Source organism: Engystomops pustulosus, chromosome 7 (assembly GCF_040894005.1).
Source record: "Engystomops pustulosus chromosome 7, aEngPut4.maternal, whole genome shotgun sequence".
NCBI lineage: Eukaryota > Metazoa > Chordata > Amphibia > Anura > Leptodactylidae > Engystomops > Engystomops pustulosus.
Window position 1 is genome coordinate 77,790,156 of NC_092417.1, and position 24,975 is coordinate 77,815,130.

General features: G+C 45.5%; 1 protein-coding gene across 3 annotated transcripts in view; it reads left to right on the forward strand.

The window, feature by feature from the left end:
- HYDIN (HYDIN axonemal central pair apparatus protein) overlaps positions 1–24,975 on the forward strand; it is a 107,874-nt gene that overhangs the window by 12,945 nt on the left and 69,954 nt on the right. For all 3 annotated transcript variants that reach the window (XM_072116976.1, XM_072116977.1, XM_072116978.1), the window contains exons 4-15: positions 111–230; positions 384–518; positions 6,849–7,048; positions 7,180–7,304; positions 8,010–8,211; positions 9,480–9,663; positions 21,588–21,687; positions 21,773–21,891; positions 21,973–22,196; positions 22,720–22,787; positions 22,872–23,107; positions 24,841–24,941. In XM_072116976.1, coding sequence (XP_071973077.1) covers positions 111–230; positions 384–518; positions 6,849–7,048; positions 7,180–7,304; positions 8,010–8,211; positions 9,480–9,663; positions 21,588–21,687; positions 21,773–21,891; positions 21,973–22,196; positions 22,720–22,787; positions 22,872–23,107; positions 24,841–24,941 — 1,814 coding nt within the window. The remainder of the gene's footprint in view (positions 1–110; positions 231–383; positions 519–6,848; positions 7,049–7,179; positions 7,305–8,009; positions 8,212–9,479; positions 9,664–21,587; positions 21,688–21,772; positions 21,892–21,972; positions 22,197–22,719; positions 22,788–22,871; positions 23,108–24,840; positions 24,942–24,975) is intronic.

A 24,975-nucleotide genomic window follows, 5' to 3' on the forward strand; every position in this document is an offset into this window, starting at 1 on the left:
GATCGGGAATGAGCCGTCAGTGTTTTGCGTTAATTTAATGCAAGCCTGAGGCTTGCATGTAACAGCAACCTATGCATTAGCTGCTACTAATATTTCCTGCTGTTTTTTAGTTCTCCTCAGTAGACGTGGAACAAGCCCTTTTCCAGCCTTTCCCATCAGAAATTGTCTTTCAGAACTATATTCCCTGTGAGACGTATGAGGTGCCACTGGTATTAAGAAACAATGACAAGGTGAGTTTCTTCCAGCTGTATGAGTGGAAGCAGGTGCACATCACATCGTACACTATATCATTATCACAAATTCTTTTCTTTTAATCTCCTGTAGTAACCAAGTTCTGCAGTGCAGTGTAAATATCATAGTCATTGTTTTTTTTACTTTTACAGGTTCCTCGACTGGTAAAAGTTACTCAGGAGAGTTCACCGTACTTTAAAATTATCAGCCCCAATGACGTGTGTCACAAAGTGGCTCCAGGCATGCCATCCACCTTCCGCATCCTCTTTACACCTGAGGAGAATAAGGTAATCTCAAGACAAGTTCATTCTCAACAGAAAACTGACTGCCACAAATTATTACTTAGCTTCTTCACTAGCGAACTCCCAATACAGATTAGAAATCTCTGGTTGGAGGCTGTGTACATATTAAGTGATGTACAGAGGATTAGGTCATTTCACATGAAATAGCACGGTACCTTGAAGAGGGTTTGTTCCTTGAGCAATTGTTGGCATTAAAACATTTTATTGAAATATTTACACATGTGAAAGCAGGAACATCACATACAGCAAACAAGAAAACAGCCAATCAGGGCAATACAAATGTGCAGGGTAAAACGATATAGTAGAATGTCACCAGGGCCGTATTAAGGTTGGTCGGGGCCCCTAACACAGCTACATACAGCCGCCTCACCCCCAGTAACACAGCTACATACAGCCGCTTCACCCCCAGTAACACAGCTACATACAGCCGCCTCATCCCCAGTAACACAGCTACATACAGCCTCCTCACCCCCAGTAACACAGCTACATACAGCCGCCTCCCCCCCAATAACACAGCTACATACAGCCGCCTCGCCCCCTAGTAACACAGCTACATACAGCCGCCTCTCGGCCAGTAACACAGCTACATACAGCCGCCTCGTGGCCAGTAACACAGCTACATACAGCCGCCTCCCCCCCAATAACACAGCTACATACAGCCGCCTCGCCCCCTAGTAACACAGCTACATACAGCCGCTTCGCCCCCAGTAACATAGCTACATACAGCCACCGCGCCTGGAGTAACACAACTACATACAGCCGCCTCGCCCCCAGTAACACAGCTACACACAGCCGCCTCACCAACAGTAACACAGCTACATACAGCCGCCTCATCCCCAGTAACACAGCTACATACAGCCTCCTCGCCCCCAGTAACACAGCTACATACAGCCGCCTCGCCCCCTAGTAACACAGCTACATACAGCTGCCTCGCCCCCAGTAACACAGCTACATACAGCCGTCTCATCCCCAGTAACACAGCTACATACAGCCGCCTCGCCGCCTAGTAACACAGCTACATACAGCTGCCTCGCCCCCAGTAACACAGCTACATACAGCCGCCTCGCCCTCAGTAACACAGCTACACACAGCCGCCTCGCCCAGAGTAACATAACTACATACAGCCGTCTCATCCCCAGTAACACAGCTACACACAGCCACCTCACCCCCACTAACACATCTTTATATCTACCTTCACCCCTACCAGAAATGCATTCCCATGTAACATACACCTCAGCCCGCACAGCTACACACACACATTCACTGTATAGAGCATATACAAAAACACACATCATATATATATATATATACATATATTTAAAGGTGCACATGTATATGCTGATATAAATGTATGCACATATAAATACAGTATATGCATTTATGCATATGTCCACCGCATATACATACACTCACCGGCCACTTTATTAGGTACGCCATGCTAGTAACGGGTTGGACCCCCTTTTGCCTTCAGAACTGCCTCAATTCTTCGTGGCATAGATTCAACAAGGTGCTGGAAGCATTCCTCAGAGATTTTGGTCCATACTGACATGATGGCATCACACAGTTGCCGCAGATTTGTCGGCTGCACATCCATGATGCGAATCTCCCGTTCCACCACATCCCAAAGACGCTCTATTGGATTGAGATCTGGTGACTGTGGAGGCCATTTGAGTACAGTGAACTCATTGTCATGTTCAAGAAACCAGTCTGAGATGATTCCAGCTTTATGACATGGCGCATTATCCTGCTGAAAGTAGCCATCAGATGTTGGGTACATTGTGGTCATAAAGGGATAGACATGGTCAGCAACAATACTCAGGTAGGCTGCGGCGTTGCAACGATGCTCAATTGGTACCAAGGGGCCCAAAGAGTGCCAAGAAAATATTCCCCACACCATGACACCACCACCACCAGCCTGAACCGTTGATACAAGGCAGGATGGATCCATGCTTTCATGTTGTTGACGCCAAATTCTGACCCTACCATCCAAATGTCGCAGCAGAAATCGAGACTCATCAGACCAGGCAACGTTTTTCCAATCTTCTACTGTCCAATTTCGATGAGCTTGTGCAAATTGTAGCCTCAGTTTCCTGTTCTTAGCTGAAAGGAGTGGCACCCGGTGTGGTCTTCTGCTGCTGTAGCCCATCTGCCTCAAAGTTCGACGTACTGTGCGTTCAGAGATGCTCTTCTGACTATCTTGGTTGTAACGGGTGGAAATTTGAGTCACTGTTGCCTTTCTATCAGCTCGAACCAGTCTGCCCAGTCTGCCCATTCTCCTCTGACCTCTGGCAACAACAACAGAACTGCCGCTCACTGGATGTTTTTTCTTTTTTGGACCATTCTCTGTAAACCCTAGAGATGGTTGTGCATGAAAATCCCAGTAGATCAGCAGTTTCTGAAATACTCAGATCAGCCCTTCTGGCACCAACAACCATGCCACGTTCAAAGGCACTCAAATCACCTTTCTTCCCCATACTGATGCTCGGTTTGAACTGCAGGAGATTGTCTTGACCATGTCTACATGCCTAAATGCACTGAGTTGCCGCCATGTGATTGGCTGATTAGAAATTAAGTGTTAACGAGCAGTTGGACAGGTGTACCTTATAAAGTGGCCGGTGAGTGTATATACACAGTATATCAATTTATACACAACAAATGCATATATACACATATATACATAGTATATACACAGTAGATGCATACATACACATATATACACAGTATATACATATTTAGGGCTCATTTACACAGCTGTCTGGGGGGACGTACATATAGCCGCAAATTTGCCCATAGAGGGCAATGGCGGGCTGGCAGCGGTAGGTTGCCGATCCGCGCTGTACACCGCAAAAAGATAGAGCATGCTCTGTCTCTTTACGAGTGTGCGGCCATGCGCCGCTGTTTTCTATGGAGGGAGAAGGGATCACCTCCTCCTATCCAGCACACGGCGGTATGCCTGCACGGGGTGTTTCGCTTGTTTGGCGGGGGAGGAGGGGACGGGGGGACCGTGTTCGGGTGGGTGGAGTTGCTGAGGGTAAGTGCTTTTTTGGGCCTGGGGTGGCGGGAGTTGCTTGTTCGGCCGTCGCTGGGCGGGGTGGCGCGAGTACTAGCGGGGCTGCTTGGGTGGCCATGCGGGGTGTGGGTGGGCGTGGAGACGGTCAACTTGTCGGGGGGCGTGTGGCTCAGCCTTGAGGGGAATAGGCGGAGGGCGGGTGCGGGGCAGTAGGCTTGACCATGCATGCAGATGGGCGGGTGGGGAGGCTGTGACCTGTGCCGGGGGGCGGGCAGGTGGCACTGGCAGTCTCCTGTGCCGGGGATGCGGCCGGGTTTCAGGGAGATGTCGGCCCAGGAGAGAAGGCGCAGGGGGTGGCATCTGGTGGGGGCCCCCTGGGGGGGCAAGGTGGTGGGGGCCCCGGGGCTCGAGCCCCGGGAGCCCCGCCTATAATCTGGCCCTGAATGTCATATTAATATGACCATTAATGTAACATTACTACAACCTATTTTGTGAATGTATTCACTGTAGAAATATCCAATAGATGGTTGAAACTAAATAAAAATAAAATCATAAAAAGAGAAGAAAGAAGGAGACAGTAGTAAAGTAGTAGAAGAAGAGCGGAAGGGAAGACTTGAGGGGGGAAATGGAAAGAGGGATGGGGTGGAATATGGAACATTGTCACATCCATGTGTTTTTTTCACTCCACCAATACCATGGTAGGAAACGTGTATCTAATTTATATATAGCTCAAGGCAACCTCTAAAAAGCTACTTACAAAGATTTGCTCCCATCTTTCAACATGAGTGTCTTCTTTCTATAAAACCTCAAGGGGCTTATTTGCACTTAAAAAAATGTTGCTCCATGTCTACGTTATTAAGAACTTGCCATAAAAGTCCCACTTGGGAACTGAATAAAGGTTATACTGGTAAATTATATAGTTGTATAATAATATATATTCTTGTTGGCTTTGCAATGCAAAGATTGAACTCCTGCTGCAGGTAAATCGGGGCATCGCAGTGGAGTAGCCACTGTGGACTTTCTTTAGTCATTTTGTCCCATGTGTTCCCAGCCATAGACATATTTGTATTACTGCATCACAACTAGGTATATGGACTAGGGTGGTCAGAACTACACTTGCATGGGGTCTAAGGATGAAACTTTTAATAGCAGGTATATTCTAATCATTACTAGAGCCATTACAGTAGTTCACTACCCAACTGAAATGGTAACTTTGGTGTTACTGGGGATTTCCCTCGAATGAACTTTGTTTTTAAAGTTCTGTTTAACTAAACACTCAGTCGCCATGATACTGCCTGGGGGAATGGACTGCTGGGGTGCGGTAATGTCTTAGAAAGTCTGAAATATTGTATTGCATCACCTCAAACAATAAACAGGTTTTCCCTTGTGTTGTTTGTCGCATCTACTGGGATGGTATTTCTCGTAACAATATTTCAACAGCATCTAGAGTGAGAACATTGACTTTGTATTCAAATAATGACTTAATACTGGAAACTAAAGACTGGAGGGGGTGGGGGGTGCACACATAGGGTGTTTTCCTTCATAATGACATCATAAGTCATACACTGGGGGTCATTTACTAAGGGCCCGATTCGCGTTTTCCCGACGTGTTACCCGAATATTTCCGATTTGCGCCGCTTGTACATGAATTGCCCCGGGTTTTTGGCGCACGTGATCGGATTGTGGCGCATCGGGGCCGGCATGCGCGCGACAGAAATCGGGGGGGGCGTGGCCGAACGAAAACCCGACGTATTCGGAAAAACCGCCGCATTTAAAAACCGAAAATGTGTCGCTTGGGAAGCACTCACCTTCACCTTCTATGGGATGGTGCATTCCGGGGCGTTAAGATTATTTTCGGCGCTGCAGCGGAGGAACTACCATCTTAAATCCCAGCCGGACCCGAATCCTGTGCAGAGAACGCGCCGCTGGATCGCGAATGGGCCGGGTAAGTAAATGTGCCCCACTGTGTTGTAATCAGATGACTTTATTTCAACATCTGCATACTGAATCTTGGCCTGATGACATCACATAAGAGACCAAATATTGTGAAGAAACGTAATCTACATTCCAGATTGATGACATCATATCTTGGGAGAGATAATTGAGAGACTGTAAACTACATTCTCTGGTCTATATGTCACATCAATTACTGTAATAAAATAATGACATTTAATCAGAAACGGTTATTTATACCCCTTAATGTATCTGTAATCTCCATCCTGGATTGATGAAATCATATTAGACTGCAATCTACAGACTGTAATATGTAATCTTCATCAGAAACCAGCGCTTTAATCTTGTGGTTTCATGATCAAATGAGGACAGAGACTGTGCCCTGAATCCTGGGCGAATGGCATCACATCCAAGAACATAGTATTGATCTAGAGGTGTAAACATCACTTCAGTTTGTTATCTATGTCATGAAGTAATACAAAGACGGTAATCTATATTCTTGATATATAAAATCACATAAGAATCTGCAATTTATAGTCTGTTTTGATGATTGGAGTGATGATCTGCATTTTGGAGTGATGTAGGAAACGCTTGTCTTCACAAATTTTAACCTTCTAATTTAACAAGAAGGGCTCTAGTTTTAAAGGGAATCTACCATCAAAATCAATCATGGAGACTTACTCATAGTTCCAGGCACTGTGGTAATCAACAATCAACAATTATGCTACAGAGCCTGAAAGGCTACTGGGGGTGTTACCAGAGCCCTTACTTGCTGCAGTTTCACAGTCTGTTATACTGTCTCCCTCTCCTCCTATGCACCCTCAGCACTTCCCCCTCCTTCTGCCCAATGTAATTTCACTGCAGCAGAGGAAGTGGTCCTTGCACACTTGGCAGAAGGCGGAAGTGCTCTTTGCACACTGTAACAGCCTATGAATCTGCAGAACGGTGGGGCTTTGATAACACACCCAGGAGCACTTCAGACTCATTAGCATAATTTAAAAAGTTGATTTGAGTAGGAAGGAGGCCATGGATAACAGATACAAGAAGGTTACCAGTGACGGTCCCTGGATCCAAGAGAAAGTGTTTATCCATGCTTGATGGTAGATTTCCTTCAAATAGTGGCATCAAAATGTAGTGTCCTGAATTGATAAAATTGCATAACAGATGATAGTCTACATACCTGAGCTAGAGCAATAGCTTTGCAGGAAGGACCTTTATCATAGTTAGTTTATTGCTTTATTGACCACTCCATCCAAGACATCCTATCAATCTAAATCCACAATTGTTGTAACCTGCTACCATTTTATTTTCTGGTATTAATGATATATCTTTAATGATTTGGTCTTTGTTAGGATTACATTCATGAATTGACTTGCATTACTGAACGAGAGAAGTTTGTTGTGCCCATCCGAGCAATTGGGGCACGTGCTGTGCTAGACTTCCCAGACCAGTTAAGCTTTCAGGTCTGCCCTGTCAAGTACAACAGCCAGAAAACACTCCTGGTGCGGAATATCGGAAATCGAGAAGCTCGGTTTCAGCTTCAGACACAGAGGTAAGTAAAAGGCTGATGTCATGTGCCTTTGTAGTGTGGACTGTACAGAAAAAGTAAAGAAGGAGACTGGAGCATCTACTCATCAAGTAGAAGAGAATATGATGAACATAAATGATAATTTCTTTTTTTAGGCCTTTTAATGTGGAGCCAGTGTCCGGAACACTTGACGTAGGGAACAGTATGCAGGTTATATTGGAGTTCCAGCCTCTGGAGGTCGGCGATCACAGACAGGAACTGTTAATTCTATATGACACTGGTAATTGATACTCAAAAACATATTTATATGTAGGACACTGACATTATGTAATAGCACATGGGGAGATCTGGAGGGCAAGAGTAGATATTTTGTAGAACACTAAATGTGGCATAGATGATCTGGTGGACATGTGTAACTGTAATGTTAGTCAGTTTGAGACAGTGTAAAGCAACCTGGTAGAACTAGAGGAAACATGTAACTACAATGAACATATGTAAAGCAGTATAAGACATCTGATTGACATCTGATTGACATGAGGAGATATGGAGGACACATGTAGAGGTAGTGTTGGACAATGAGCCAATCTAATGTGACATAGGAGATCTGGAGATCTTGTAGAACAATGAATGTGATGGTCTCTCACATTACGGTATCGGTGACCTGGCTTGTCTTCCGTTTGACAATGACCCTTATCGGTGTTAACATCAAGCTGTCAGCTTGTTGGGATAAATGAAGAGTATCTGGTGACTGAGGCAGTTTCAGAGTTGAATTTAGAAGAAGATGCTGCAAACTGAAGAATACCATTGTGATGTATGTATAGCTGTAGGACACACGCATCTAGCCCTCCAGAGTGAAGCCCACATAATCGCCTGTGACGATTGTTGTACATATAGGGCACACACATTAAAACTGAAGAGCAGGGCTCACACAATAACATAGGACACATGATAAAATGTAAGTCATATTCTACTGTTTTTTTCATAGGTGAGGATGTGCATGTCAGCCTGTATGGAGCTGCTGCCGACATGAATGTGCGTCTAGACAAAAATTCAGTGACCATTGAGAAGACCTTCCTTTCTTTAGTCAACCAGAGGACAGTTACCATTCACAATCGCAGTGACATTATTGCACACTTCCAGTGGAAAGAATTTTCTTCGCAACAGGAGGAGGAGCAACAAAAGCAGAGGTAAAGTTGCACTAGCAGCAAAGTTTAGTAGTGGTGTAACTGTTCACAGACTGTACTGATATGCAGGGCCCAAGAGGTTTAGGGAGCCCTTATGGTGTCACTTTCCCATAAGAGAAGACTATTACTATATACCCTACATTATAGTTGGGGGCCTGGCACAGACTTTGCATTGGGGCCCATCAGCTTCTAGTTACTGCACTGCTGATACGCATAGATACATACTGCACTTACACACTGTAATCATTACCAGAATTGTCAAGTCAGGGTAAAGAAATGTCAGAATTTACACAGGGGGTTCACAAGCAACGCCTCCAAGTATGAACTAAGCAGTATAACCCCTCATGGCACCTTGATATCCACTCCTAGTTTGTCTGGAATGACATGGGTTAATCTCGCTGTGTGCAGGCTGTCATGCGGTCAGTGGTGCTGCCAGTCTGCAGAACTACATGTCTGCTTGAATTATATAAAATGACAACACACTACTGACTACATGAGAGTAAAAGTAATAACGAGATGCGGGCAAATCCTGCGTGCCTGTACTGGGTAATCAGAAGTGGCAATTGTGCGCTAATTGCTCTTGTGCCCTTTTAATATTTAACAGCTGGATACAGCACTTCTGACAGAGCCACACAGTAATGTCTATAGAGTGCTGCCTCATTAACAGGGCAAATAAAAAAATCTTACCAACCCTCCATGAAGTGTAAGGGTTAAAGCCAACTCTACAACTGGGCCAGTGTTTGCCCCCAAGGGCCACAGCTGAGAGAATCCTCTACTTCCCTCAATTTTTAATGACATTAACCAGAGATGAATGAATCTTGATGCTGAAGAAAGCACTTTAACTAAGAGCAAAGTCAATGCTGGTGTCCTCACTTAGCCAGAGCTGCTCTGTTCTACCAGTGAGTGTTCCTATTCACTGACAGCAAGCAGAAATCCTAAAAGGGGAAGAAAGGTAAACCAAGTCTATCGGAAAATTTCATCTGTTCTGTGATGTTTTCTGCTTACTTACAGTGTTGTCAATGTAATAATTAGTGCACTAAGACTCCACATAGAAGGGACTGCATTTCTCAAGGTTTAGTGAGGGTCCCAGTTGTGAGACGGTTATCTCCAATCCTATGTAACGGGAAAGGTGTCGTGTGTGGAAAACTCCAGATTCTGTGATAAGTCATTATAAAGTTTTGTTCCTACTGTTTAGATAATAACTTGCTTTTCAGATATTTTATGCATTCAGTAATGTCAGTCAGAGCCATAAGCTTATTTCTAATCTTCAGATTCTGCTCTGATCTCCTCATTGAGGAAGAGGAAGAGACTGATCGCTTCTTGGAGGAATGTAAGGCTGATCCCAGTCTTCATGAACACCTTTCAATACTTAGTCGCACTTTTCACAACCGTCGAAGAGTAGCCAACAATGATGCCATGTTATTCTCTGATACAGTGTTTCAAATAGAGCCTATGGTAAGTGTGTACCAATTATATCTTAGAACACAAGAAACTCACAACTTGTAACTTCTAGATACTACACAGCCTTAATGCTCGGAATCACCTTCCCCAATAGGTGTTGGGAAGCTCTTCCTATGCAGCTGTATAGTTGCAGGTTTTAAATGTCTCAAGTCATTGTTGACACATAGAGACTCTATACTGTGAGAAATCAAAATACGAGAGGTTAAGGAAGCTTGTGTGAAAAAACTAGAATCCTGAGGTAGTTTTCTCCCTGAGGCAACCCCGATGTGTAGATTGTTATCCCTGGTGATGGAGGATGGGGCGCCCTTAGTGGTATACAGCCTGGCACAGGGATCACTCAGAGGCAACCTTGGTAAAACATTCAACTTTATTGTAGACATTCTACTTTAAAGAAGACTGGATATAGGCCACAACAGCAGCAAACTTTAGCTAAGTAGAGATGGCTGGTTGGGTCTCAGTCCACAGTAGCGTTCTCAGCCTGGCAATGTAGCTTCCGGCTGGAACAGTTGGCTGCTTCAGCAGTAGGAAAGAATCCAGATGGTGGAGGTCTGCTTGGGCCTGGTATTCTCTCATAGGCCTAGTGTGTCCGGGAAGCATACCACAGACACCTTTGCTTCAGAAATCTCTCCTGGACTGACTGACCTTTGCACTAAACTGGACCTTTCCAGCCACAAGGGGTTTTATAAACTCCCCTTGTGATTTTTCAGCTTGCTATCCAACCTGCTTTCTCTTTTTATTACAGTAATATAACACATTTGTTTGGTCAACACAATTTTGTATATTAACATTGCTAATCAGGCATATAGTTATCACCTGCATTACCATTACCAAGCACTTGAGACCCCTAGTGAGTTGATCAGGCTTTATAGGGCATGGAGAGGGACTTAGTTTTGAAGCACCAGGTTTAACCCTTGCATTGGCCGGGGTGTTGCACTGACTAGAAATTAATGATGTAAAGGAAGTCTGGACTAGACAAAGGAAAATAACGGGGTTGGGAGAGAAACCAGAGCAGTTTACAGACATTAGCAGGCAGATGGCAGGGGGCATGATCTCTTCTTTAACCTCTTCTCAGAAGGGCATCACCAGTTACAACCAGAAACTGCAATAATAGAATTTATAGTAGAACCAGCAAAAGCATTAATTACAACTATAATAATAAAGTGTCTGCACCAGTCTTGTCTTGTCAATCGCCAGCTGCTCCTCTCCCCACATTCAGGGGGTAGTTGTGGTGCCAAGTCGGCTTATCCAACTGTATAGGCATACAGTGGGTTATGTCTGTGCCATACATTATAAGGACATGTCGGAATCCTCCTTGTCAGGCTTCGAGGTTGTGGATCCTCTGGACCACTGTGGACAATGACACAAGCCACAACCCGGGACCGGAATCTAAGTGGTACCTGGTTTTCACCAGAGCCCGCCGCAAAGCAGGCGTGGTACCAGCAGGTCGTTCCACAGGCGTGACTTGTCCGCAATAACAGCCAAGGTCGAGGTACAGAAACGGCAGGCAACCTCGTAGTCGGGGACAGGCAGGAGGTCAGGACGGGCAGCACAGGATCGGAGTCAGAGACGTAGCAATAGGTCAAGGCAGGCAGCAAAGGAGCGAAGTCAAAAGCAGAACCAGGGTCACAACGGGAATACACAGAAACAGCACACGGCATAAACAAAGCTTTCTCCAGGGCTCTAGGCACAAAGGTCCGGCAGGGATCACAGGAAGAGGCAGGATTAAATAGATTTACCTGAAATGGCCAGCGCCAATTAGTGGCGCGCTGGGCCTTTAAATCTTCAGAAGCCGGTGCGCGCATGCCCTAGGAGTCGGGGACGCGCGCGCACAGCCGAAGATGGTGGAGAAGCCTCGGCGGGGACCGCAGAAGCCAGGGCAGGAGCCGGGACCCGTAAGCTGAGCTTGCGGCACACTGGCGAGGGGTGAGAGAGGGGTGAACCACCCGTGAAAGTACCCCCCCTTCGGTCAACCAAGAAGTACCACTTACCCCTCACTGTCTTCATATCCAGGATTTCCTTGACCTCATAGATGTCAGAGGATTCGGCCACAGGAGCAGGAGGGGAGAGTTGTCGGGAGAAGAGGTTCAAGATGACAGGCTTGAGAAGGGAGACATGGAAGGAGTTCGGGATGCGCATGGTGGGAGGAAGGTGCAGCTTGTAGGAGACTGCGATGCGATTCAGCACCTCGAAGGGACCCAGGAAACGAGGACCAAGCTTGTAGCCAGGAATCTTAAGTCGGACATACTTGGAGGACAACCAGACTTTGTCACCAGGATTGAAGACAGGGGGAGGTCTGCGTCTTTTATGGGCCTGAGACTTGGTTCGAGCCGAAGCCTGTAGTAAGGAAACACAAGTCTGTTTCCAAATGGTCTTAAAGTCCTGTACCAATTCTTCAACAGAAGGGACTTCCGATGGCACGGGCAGGGGTAGAGGAGGGCGGAGATGCAATCCATAATTAACAAAAAATGGGGCAGAACCCGCAGATGTAGAGTCCAAGGAGTTATAAGAGAACTCTGCCCATGGTAACAGAGTGGACCAATCATCTTGACGGGCAGAAACAAATTGGCGTAGATAGCAGTCCAGGGTCTGATCAACTCTTTCCACTTGTCTATTAGAATGTGGGTGATAAGCAGAAGAGAAGTCCAATTTCACCGGAAGTTGGTTGCAGAAAGAACGCCAGAATTTAGAGACGAACTGAACCCCACGGTCAGAGACGATGTGCTGGGGAAGTCCATGGAGTCTGAAGATGTGATGAAAGAACTGGCTGGCAAAACGTGGAGCAGGTGGTAAACCTGGCAGAGGAACAAAATGGGACATCTTTGAAAAATGGTCAGTCACCACCCAGATGACGGTATTGCCTGGTGAAGGCGGTAGGTCTGTTATGAAGTCCATGGCAATATGAGTCCAAGGACAGCTGTGTATCGGTAACGGCAGAAGAAGACCAGCAGGCTTGAGACGTGACGGCTTAGGATGGCACAGGAAGCACAGGAACCCACAAAGTCCCGAACGTCCTTGGCCAGATCTGGCCACCAGTAGAACCGGGAAATGAGGGCGACAGGACGCTGCACCCCAGGATGCCCAGCCACACGTGAGCAATCTCCCCAAGACAGAATCCTCCTCTGTAGAGCAGGTTGTACGTATGTCTTGCCAGGAGGTAGTTGATGAAGATCCACAGGCGCAGCCAGTACCAGTCGGTCATGAGGGATGACATGCCGAGGAGCCGGTTCCTCCCCAATGACATCCGAAAGAACGAGAAAGGACGTCAGCCTTGATGTTCTTCTCGGCTGGGCGGAAATGAATAAGTAAATCGAACCGGGCGAAGAAGAGTGACCAGTGAGCTTGACGTGGATTGAGTCGCTGAGCAGTTTGGCGGTAGAGAAGGTTCTTGTGGTCCGTATAAATGCTGACTGGAAACCAAGCTCCCTCCAGGAGGTAACGCCATTCTTCTAAGGCGAGCTTAATCGCCAACAGTTCTCTGTCTCCTATAGAATAATTCCTCTCTGCGGAGGAGAAAGTCTTGGAGAAAAATCCACAGGTGACAGTTCGACCTTTGGAACCCTTCTGCGTGAGCACAGCACCGGCCCTTACCGAGGAGGCATTTAGTTCCAGATGGAAAAGCTTCTATGTGTCGGGACGTACCAGTACTGGGGCTGAAGCGAACTTGGACTTTAAGTTCATGAAGGCCTCCTCAGCTGACGAAGGCCAGAGTAGGGGGTTAGCACCCTTCTTGGTGAGCGCCACAATAGGAGACACCAGCGAGGAGAAGTGTGGGATGAACTGCCGGTAGTAATTCGCAAAGCCCTGAAACCGCTGTATAGCGCGTAGTCCTACTGGACGGGGCCACTGAAGAAACGCAGACAGCTTTGCAGGATCCATCTGGAGGCATCTGTCAGAGATGATATAACCAAGAAATGGAATACTCCGCTGATGGAATTGACACTTTTCAAGTTTGGTGTAGAGGCGATTGGCCCTTAAACGACTGAGGACTTGCCATACGTGGACCTGGTGGGTCTCAAGGTCCGGAGAGAATACCAGGGTATCGTCCAAATAGACCACAATACAGACATAAAGCAAGTCTCTAAAAATGTTGTTAACGAATTCCTGGAATGGCATTACCAGGTACTCAAAGTGTCCATCATGGGTATTAAAAGCGGTCTTCCACTCATCTCCCTGACGGATGTGAATGAGATTGTAGGCCCCTCGAAGGTCCAATTTGAAGAAGATCTTGGCTCCATGAAGACGGTCAGACAACTCTGTGATCAGCGGTAATGGATAGCGGTTCTTAACTGTGACCTTGTTAAGACCGCGGTAGTCTATGCATGGACGGAGTGACCGTCTTTCTTGGTCACGAAAAAACCTGCACCAGCCGGAGAAGAGGACTTGCGTATGAATCCCTTCTGCAGGTTTTCTTTGATATAGTCAGACATGGCTGCAGTTTCAGGTACTGAGAGTAGGTACACACAACCCCGCGGAGGAGATGTAGTACTGGACCGAGTCAGAGAGGATTTGGCCACTGACAGACAAGATGACCAAAGGCTTTTCAAGACGAACCACGGGGATGTGATGCCGGGAGACCACGAAGTTCCCTGCAGAACCGGAGTCCAAGAAAGCTGAAACCTGGATCTGGGTGCGGGAACCAACACTTAGAAGAACAGGAATCATCAGACGTGGAGAAGCTTTGCTTACACCTAGGGACGCTGGGTTCAACGGCGGGAAGGCGAGCCGGAGTAGCGGGAGCCACAGGAGCAGCCACAGGAACCTGTTGTTGTTGCTGGTTGGCTAGCAGCTGCTGCAGCATGGCGGTAACCTGTTCCAGTTGTTCGCGTTGGGCGGCAATCTCCCGGGATTGCTGGACCACGATGGTAGCCAGAGTCGGCCGGGTGGGAAGCGGAACCTCGGCGGAATCCATGGCCGGATCTTACTGTCAGGCTTCAAGGTTGTGGATCCTCTGGACCACTGCGGACGATGACACAAGCCACAACCTGGGACCGGAGTCTAAGTGGTACCCGGTTTTCACCAGAGCCCGCCGCAAAGCAGGATGGTCTTGCTGTGGCGTGGTACCACTAGGTCGTTCCACAGGCATGACTTGTCCGCAATGGTAGCCAAGGTCGAGGTACAGAAACGGCATGCGATCTCGTAGTCGGGGACATGCAGGAGGTCAGGACGGGCAGTACAGGATCGGAGTCAGAGACATAGCAATAGGTCAAGGCAGGCGGCAAAGGAGCGAAGTCAAAAGCAGAACCAGGGTCACAACGGGAATACACAGAAACAGCACACGGCATAAAGAAAGCTTTCTCTAGGGCTCTAGACACAAAGATCCGGCAGGGATCACAGGAAGAGGCAGAATTAAATAGATTTACCTGAAATGGCGAGCGCCAATCAGTGGCGCTCTGGGCCTTTAAATCTGCAGAAGCTGGTGCCGAAGATGGCGGGGACTGCAGAAGCCAGGGCAGGAGCCGGGACCCGGAAGCCGGGACCATGAGAGGCATAGGTCGCGGGACCATCTGTGACACTCCTGATGTGTCCTTACAAATAACATGGTGTGAACCCACCCTTAACTGTATGTAAACGTATACGTTGATATTGTTTTAACAAATGTGTTTTGTAAACACAATGGGGCTTATTTACTAAGGTTCCCGCAGCCACATTTCCGTCGGGTTTTCCAACTTTTCGGGGATTGCGCCTCTGGAACTGGGATTTGGGGAGGGGTGGGCCGTCAGACGATCTAACGGATTCGGACAAACCGCAGGATTTAACATTTAAATTGTGTCGCAAGCCAAGCACTTACATACACCGGGAAGAAGAAGGTGAACTCCGGCAGACCTGATTGGGAATCGACAGATGCAGGATATAGGGTGCACGCTCAAAGTGAATCGTGGCAGCTGTGCATTTTTGTCGAGGATCGCACCTCGAGGATCACGCAAGGACTGGTAAGTAAATCTGCCCCTATGTTAACATCTATGTAATTAGGCAAATCTCATTTTCTCAACATGCCTTATGAATCATGTACTTTGATTTCTCTAGTGCTTTCAATGCAATAGAGCCAGTCCGAATGAGATAAAATGAGGGCCCCCCAAATTGACAAATTGGCCCCACCTGCAAAATTGTTCAGATGATTCCATTATCATAAGCTGCGTTATCAATGACAAAGACTATAGAAAAGTTATCTGCAACTTTGTGGACTGGAGTGAGAGAAACAAACTTCTTTTTTAAAGGGAACCTGTCACCAGGGACCCAATTTTCACTAAAGACAGATTGTAAAAGCCCAAGACACCTGCAGTGCAAAAATCCCTCTCTGCCTTTTCTAAGCATTTGCATTACATTATAATTGTGTATTATAACTGCACCCTGACAAAATCCTGGGGTAGTCACAAAGGCTGTGCTTTGGTTTGGATGCATTTCAAAAAACAACACGTGACTTGTCTGAGCTGCAGGCTGCCTCCATCGGTGTGCTCCTGTACAGCTTGTCCCTCCCCCACTGAAGTCAGCTCACCATGCTGTGACCTCTGAAAAGGAGCAGGAGGAGGAGCTGTACAGGAGCACAAAGGTGGGGGCCAAGGAGGAGTGAGCAACACAGACAAGGCACATGTTGTTTTTTGATATGCATCCAAACCAAAGTCCAGCCCCTGTGACTACCCCAGGATTTTGTCAGGGTGCAAGAGTAAGTTATAACACACATTTATACTGTGATGCAAATGCTTAGAAAAGGCAGAACGGCAGATTTTCACTGCAGGTGTAATAAGCTTCACGTTAGGTTCACGTTAACATTGAAAACAATGGCCACAGAACCAATAGAGATCAAAGGGGCGAGTGATAGATCAGGTCTTCTCATATAAGTATCTACGTGTGTACATACATGATAGGCTAGACAGGAAGACCAACACCAGACCCGGCGACAGCACGGTGTCCAGTGTCGCTTTAAGACACTGGTACAAATGATCACCTTCCGGCTAGTGTACTTTTCTGCCTCTATGCTGCGGCATAGAGGCACATTCCAAAACTCACCTTTCCTCGTTCCTCGTGCGGCCCTCCGCACTGTATGCGACGGCTCTGAAGCCAGCGCTCATGATGATGTCATCGGATCATGTGTGCCGGCTCCAGAGGCGACACATACGGGAGGCACATCCCAAAGAAAGAAGGCGGCTGCAGGCACTGCTACGGGGGAAGGAGGAAATGTGAGGGTTTTTTTCCATTGTAGTTGGAGGGGGAGGAGGAGGGGGGGAGTGTAGCTGGAGGGGGAGGAGCCCAAGGCACAATAGAGGAAACGCTGCATTCCTTTAAAGGGAACCTGTCACCAGGAGACCCATTTTTAGCACTCCCCCAGTCCCCACAGAGCATAGTACATACACTGCCAAAGTGTTTTTGTATAAAAAATAGGTTTTACAGAAAAAAAGATATGTTATATTGTACCTTTCATTAGCATCTGTTGGGTGACTAGGCAGTTGCCAATTGGGAGGGGCTGGAAAGGAGCAGTCCCCCCCCCCCCACCCTTGGGAAACATGTGACCTTTTCAAATATATGAATAACTCCCCACACTCGGGATTGGCTGTAGAGGAACAGGGGGTGTCGCTAAGCCCAGTGATGGGTGTTTTCATATATTTGAAAAGGTCACATGGAGAAGCTGTTCCCCAAGGGTGGGGGGGAACTGCTCCTTTCCAGCTCCTCCCAAAAGGCAACTGCCTAGTCACACAGCACATCCTAATGAAAGGTACAATATAATTTATCTTTTTTCTGTAAAACCAATTTTTAATACAAAAACACTGGCAGTGTATGTACTATGCTCTGTGGGGACTGGGGGAGTGCTAAAAATGGGTCTCCTGGTGACAGGTTCCCTTTAAGGAGGTCTGGGACAACAGATGCCTGAAAAAATTTGAATCCATAGCTTTAATCGATTCTTAATGCAGCTGCCAGGCTCGTCTTTCAGACCAAACGCTACACGGATGCCTCCAGTTTCTGCCAATCACTGCACTGGCTGCCTGTCTCCTCCCGTATTCACTTTAAAATAATAACCCTCATCCACAAAGCTCTGAATGATACTGCACCTACCTATCCCTCTTCTCTCATCTCAGTCTATCGCCCTTCCCATGTTCTTCATCTGCCAGTGACATTAGATTAATCTCTACCTTAATTTGAACCTCTCATGCACGTCTCCAGGACTTATCCCGAGTTGCTCCGATTCTCTGGAATGCCCTTACGGACTCTCAGACTAATACCCACCCTCCAAAGCTTCAAACGTGCTCTTAAAACCCAAGCCTATCACACTAGCTAACTGCATGAAACGTCAACTCTCCCTTTTCTGATCCATTCTATGTCCTATATCCCATCTGTTATCTGGCAAACAACAGATATATACCAAGCTCCAGGCTTCTGCAGTCTTTTTCACCTTGGACCCTGTAAATAAGATGGAGGTTGATGGCTGGTTCAAGCTGCAGAATTTTTATTTATCAACTTATTAAATTATTTTATATTGTTCCCTTGCCAAAAAAAATGGCTGGACCATTATACAGATTCACTGTAATTTGGAGGTATAATAACAAAAAAATAAAACGTAACTTTTATTTCTTCAAATTTTAAAAGAATAGGCAGAACTCTAAGTGCACATTAATTTGTTCCTCTGTTCCACTGCTGACCCAAATGCATGCATATGTGTATGTGCTGTACTTCATGAATAGTTGTCAGCAGGGGATGGGAAACGTAACAATAACTGGGATGTGATTATGGATTGGCTCACAACCCTGTTATTAATAGTGAGGAAGTGTAATAACTACCATTAATAATCTTTTGGTAGAAAAATTAGTAGTTGTCAGATAGCTGCAGATTTGTATCCTGCCTAATCCAATATACCTGACAATTTCTGTAAAGATTGGATCTTGGTATACTGACTGTCACTTCTAGCTACCAGTGGGTTGGCGATCCTAGTATACTGACTGTCACTTCTGGCTAATTGAAGAGGGGAGTGTCCGGAAGAGATCGGGACCTCCCCCATTACCCGATTGGTTGAATCATGACGCCCACACATCACACGTCATCAGTGACGTTTTGAGCCATCACGCCCATACATGACACGTCACTGGTGACGTTTGGACATCCGATTGGTCAAACGAGGGGGGCTCATGAGCGATGACGGGCTCAGTACTTTGTATTTAGGCGGAGCAACACGGGCGCGCGCCACGGCCACGACTATGCCAGACGTGCACACCGCACGCAGTGTTACTGTTCATACCCTAATTTATCTTGCCAAACTTTAAGACCCCTGATGATAATGGCACAAAGAAACGCGTCGGGTCCTAGGGTTATTTAGCAGTGAGGAAGTGTTAGCCACTTTTAGCTACAGTCAGTCTAGGCAGATTATATGTAGCTCAGTCAGCCTACTAGCTGCCAAACTAACTGAGTACTATCAGCCTACAGATCAGAAAATTGATCACTAATATACTGGTAGCCAGAAGTGACAGTCAGTATACTAGGATCACCAACCCACTGGTAGCTAGAAGTGACAGTCAGTATACCAAGATCCAATCTTTACAGAAATTGTCAGGTATATTGGATTAGGCAGGATACAAATCTGCAGCTATCTGACAACTACTAATTTTTCTACCAAAAGATTATTAATGGTAGTTATTACACTTCCTCACTATTAATAACAGGGTTGTGAGCCAATCCATAATCACATCCCAGTTATTGTTACGTTTCCCATCCCCTGCTGACAACTATTCATGAAGTACAGCACATACACATATGCATGCATTTGGGTCAGCAGTGGAACAGAGGAACAAATTAATGTGCACTTAGAGTTCTGCCTATTCTTTTAAAATTTGAAGAAATAAAAGTTACGTTTTATTTTTTTGTTATTATACCTCCAAATTACAGTGAATCTAAGTGAATCAAGGAGATATTTTTCAGCATCGCTAATTTATTCAGTGAAATGGACCATTATACAACCTCTTGTGTCAACACCCTCATCCTCATAGTCTGTAATCTCTTGTGAGCAGGGCCTCAGAATAACTGAGAATATAACCTATATAAATTTGGTATTTCCGTGATCGTATTGACTCAAAGAATGAAAGGGAGGTGTCATTTTTAATGTTTAACGAAAACCCTGAAAGGTTCTCTTTAAAGGAAACCTACCATTTGATTTGATGCATTATGGACCAAACATACCTTGAGAATGCTGTAGCTACACTGATGCAGGATCATATCTTGGTTAATCCCTGAGTTGAGTAGTTTTGTTTAAAAAACTATTGTAACGTTCAGGACCACAGGAAAGCTGGGTTGCATGATTTCATAAGTTAAACAGAGCTTGTATTACAGCTTCTATTACACAGGCGCTTAGTCCAGACAGGACTAATCAACCTGAGCTGGATCACTCATACAAAGCAGCTGGAGGATGGTGCAGCAATTAATTATTCTGCCTTCAGGCACAACCCAGGGACTACATCATCCTGTGGAGCAGTGCATAACTAATGTGCTTCATTATCATAATTTTACAATTGTTTTATCAGCAAAACCACTTGGCTCAGGGATTAACCAAGATATTATCCTGCAACAGTGTAGCTACATTATTCTCAAGGTATGTTTGCTTCATAATGCATCAAATCAAATGGTAGGTTTCCTTTAAGTATTGTTAACTTTTTTACATCCCACTTATACAGTCTGCTCCTTCACGTTGCCTCTCACTTATGCCTTCTTTTTGGTTGACTACCCGCCTTTTTGTAACACCCATTCCCTTTCTTTTCATTTTTGATGCAAAAGCTATAAAAAAATACTTTTTTACCTTTCTCTGCTGCTGCCATTTGCTGTAATAAGGCTGTGAGCTCTTGGAAGCAGCATATTGTTCCATATGACTGCACTCTGTAATGTATTATTTTATTTGTATTTGTCCCCTATGATTTGTAAAGCGATAAGGAATATGATGGCGCTATATAAATAAAAATAAAGATTATTATTAAAGGGGTATCCCGGGAATATGAACGTCTGACACAAAAACCCATGATGATATAACTAAATGAGTACAACAATACTCATTGTCATTAGTCACAAAACGGAGCTTACATAGTTTGATTTTATGATTTACAAAGTTTATGGCCTCCCTAAAGTAGGTGGAGTTATCACTAAGATGGCTGCCACTGGAAACTACAAGTTCCATGATCCTTTAGTTCTCAGTAACTCCTCCTACCACTTATACTCTGCTAACAGTGATGATGTAACAGGTTTTCTTGCTCTGTTACCATAGTAATGATTTGTAACTGCCATCTCCACAACACTGACCATACTGGATGCACTGCAACCAACCAACAACAGCCAAACTTAGTGGTGATCACATGACCTGCCCAGGCAGGTGTGGGACATGTGATGTGGACATGTGACCAGCGGCCATCTTCTGTCCTGCAACGGACCGCACGGAGGAAATTAACGGACTGATTAAAGGGCCAGTAGCATTTTAATTCTCCATTACAGTCTATGTCACCAGCATTTTCTGCTAAGGGGAGCAAAATTTTAAATAACAACTAATTACACATTAGCTTATATTTTGAGTGCCCATTTGTATATGAATTATGCTGATTCCTGGAATACCCCTTTAAGGCCAGCTGGTGAGTTGTTGTCTTCACATGGGGCCCGCCAGCCATCATCCGCACACAGCAGCAGCAGAGAGTAATGGTGGAGCAGGTGGAGCGGGCAGTTCAGCACTGGCTCCATGTTTCAGAAGACCCCTGGGCGACAGAGCCCCTTTGCAGTGAACTTGCATGGCTGCATTAAATATTCAGAACTAAAACAGTTTGTGTTCCCTAAAATATTCCCTTGATAACTCCCTGCTTCACCATTAAATTCTACCGCTGCCCAGATACCCTTTAATTTGATGGCAGTTCAGTTTACAAAGGATTTTCCTGGATTCCATATGATTATTCTATGTCTGCTGACAGGAAGGAGATGTTTGGCCTAACTCTTCAGTGCAAGTTACTTTGCTATTTAAACCCCAGACTGCTAAGATATACCAGCGGACTGTCTACTGTGATATTACAGGTAACTATGTTGCTGCAGTCCTTCTTCATTTTCATGCTGTGACATTGTATGGATACCGACAGTTATTTCCATGTCCATTCTGCAGGTCGAGAAACAAGACTACCTCTGCGTATTCGAGGAGAGGGTTTGGGGCCCAAACTCTGCTTCAACTTTGATGAGTTGGATATTGGGAAGGTGTTTGTGGGATCCACACATACCTATGAGGTTGGTGCTTCTCTCATTTTTTAGCAGACCACACTTGCCTTAGGGTGAGCTCAGATGTTTACTGTGTTACTATGTTAAAAGGTTGTACTGGCAAATCAAGGAGCCATTGATGGAATCTACAGTCTGGTACCTCATACTTCAGCCCTTGCGACCAGTTTCACCTTTACTCCCAGTGAGGGGATCATCTTACCAAATGGACACCAGGCAATCCAGATCTCTCTCTGCTGCAGTGTCCTGGGAGAGTTCAGAGAGGATTTCTGCTTTGTTGTAGATGGAGCTTCTGATGAAGTCAAATTAGCAGTAAGGTAAGTGTCTGTGATAAGGTGATGTACAGTCAGATAGTTCCCTGATGTGGACTGTGAAGGTGTCTTTCTTAAGGTGACAAGAATAGGCGGATATGATCAGCTGGTAAGGTGATGTGGACAGTAAGATACATATCCTAGTAAGAAGATAATCCCATAAAGGATAAACAGAAGCATAAAGTAATTGTAATTATACCCAATGCAAAATCTTTATCAGGCTCCCTGGCTATAATGTATTTTTACAGTACTGGGAAGAGACTCCCTATGTCCCCTAAAACTTCAGGGAACTCTCTGGACCCCATGAAACTTTGCTCCTGATGTGAATTGTCATATACTATTATGACATAGACAGGCCTCAGAAATTGTCATGTTGACAGTCACATACGGGCCCCATAGTAGGAGTATAAATTAAGTTAGTTTCCCTGATTTCTATAATCTAGTCATGACTGTCACATTTATATTAGTGCTAATGATATGATGTGGCATTTGTCACACACATGTAACTACTTTGGTTACTGTTCTGCAGGGGTTGCATCATTGGACCCACCTTCCACTTTAGTGTGCCGGCCTTACATTTTGGGGATGTGTCTTTTGGTGAGTGTGATGTCCACATCTGTAGACAAGAGTAGACCAACATTAGACATAACACTTTTTCAGAGTTTTTAATTTATTTTCTAGGATTCCCACAAACACTTTCATGTTCTCTCCATAACACATCTCTCGTTCCCATGAGCTTTAGTCTACGGGTCCCTGGAGATGGCATTGGTGACCCAAGTGTCACTAGTCAGACTCACATCATTGAAGATAGGGCAGCATCCTGGAGAAGACAACAGAATGGTGCCTGTGGACCTCGTGAATTTACTATTACTCCCTCTAAAGGAACCATCCGACCCCAGGGACTCCTGGACATTGAGGTACAGAACAGAATAAACCTGGTTAACTATCTACCTAGAAGCTTCACTAAGAACAAAGCACATACCACTGACATGAAAGATATAAACCATGCTTCCTCCTGATGCTTTGCAGTTTTCTCTAGTACTTGGGTCAGATCATGTGAAATTTTCACTTTTGTATTTCATTTCATGTTTGCTGCACGGGGTTGCTGAAATAGGCAGCAGTCTGCAGTGTAGAAAATAATAGCATCACTGGCCATCTTTTCTAGCATTGTATAGTCGTGTGGATGGAGAAAGCAGCACTGTAAGCTGTGGACACATATGAGATCTTCCACTGATCTCAGGCTATAAAGCCTTTTTTACATTTGCCACTGTTAATTTAATGAGGTTTATTTACCAAGGGTCCGCGGATCTGACTTTCGTCGGATTTTTGAAATTTTCGGGATTTGTACCGCTGTGGCAGGTATTTAACTGGGGGTTGTGTCGCACACGATCGGATTGTGGTGCAGCCGCGTCGGCTTTCATGTGACAGAAATCTGGGGGGCGGGCCGTCGGACGATCTGACTGATTCGGACTAAGCGCACGATTTAAGATTCAATTTGTGTCGCAAGATAATGCACTTACATACACCGGGTAGAGGAAGGTGAACTCCAGCAGACCTGAGCGGGGAAGCGACACATGCAGGATATCGTGCGCACGATCTTCGTGAATCGCGGCAGATGTGCATTCCGGTCGGGCAATGCACTTTTTGGGGATCGCGACAGGACAGGTAAGTAAATGTGGCCGACATGTATGGACAACTTTATCTTCCTTTAGTAGGGGACACTATTGTCCACTTGTAGTACTTGTCCCTTTAGTTTAGAATAAAAAATTATGATCAATAATAAAAAAAGGAAAATATTGGCCATAAAAGTTTGGAATGGTTTCATAGCAGACTGTGTCCAGGAGCCATCACTGCATGTCTTTAATAATAGATGTATACGGAGCTGCCATATGTGCACCTGGGGAGGCACATGGTGGAGAGCAGTGCTGATAGTGTCCCTGCAGAATACATATGAAGACAGCTGCTCCTCCTGTTACCTGTGTCTTTCCCTGGCAAACCTGTGTCATTACTTGCATTAAGTATCTCTTCAGTCATGCCAAAGCCCCTGGCACTGTGTGCCCGCTATTGATTCAGGTGACCGTGTATGTTCTTCATGATAAATTAATCATAGATTGCTGACAGATGGACATCGCTCTCTGCTGTCAGCAGTTTCCTGCTCTGCCAAGAAAAACTGTGATTCAGGACTTTGTTTAACTTAAGGGATCCGTCCTACTTCAAGGGGCAAACAATTTTAAGAACTAAATACCTACTTGCTTTAACATTATAATTACAGTATAATTCATGTGGTTTATTGTAACAGAAAATCAGCATCACTCACACACAGAAGGCTTTTCTATACCTTTCTGTGTAGCTTGTAGCATTTATAGGATCTCAGTCGTACTGTGTAACATGCTAAAACATTATGGGGGAGATTTATCATAAGTCTATTAGAGCAGAACTGTTCTGATTGTCCATGGCAACCAACCAGAGCTCAGCTTTCATTTTCCCACAGCTGTTTATAAAATTAAAGCTGAGCTCTGATTGGTTTCCATGGGAAACTAGACCAGTTTTACCTCAGAAACATGATGATAAATCTCCCCCTATGACTGCTTCCAGACCTTTCTGTTTTCTGCACACAGCACTAGCTCAGTGTTTGGCTTCATATTCCTAGGTGACCCTGTGCTCCAACACTTTAAAATCTTATGAGCTGGCCTTAGTGGTGGATGTGGAGGGTGTTGGAGAGGAGGTTTTGGCATTACCAATTACTGCCAGGTAAGTCAGACTTAGGTCTATGTGCCGTTATAAC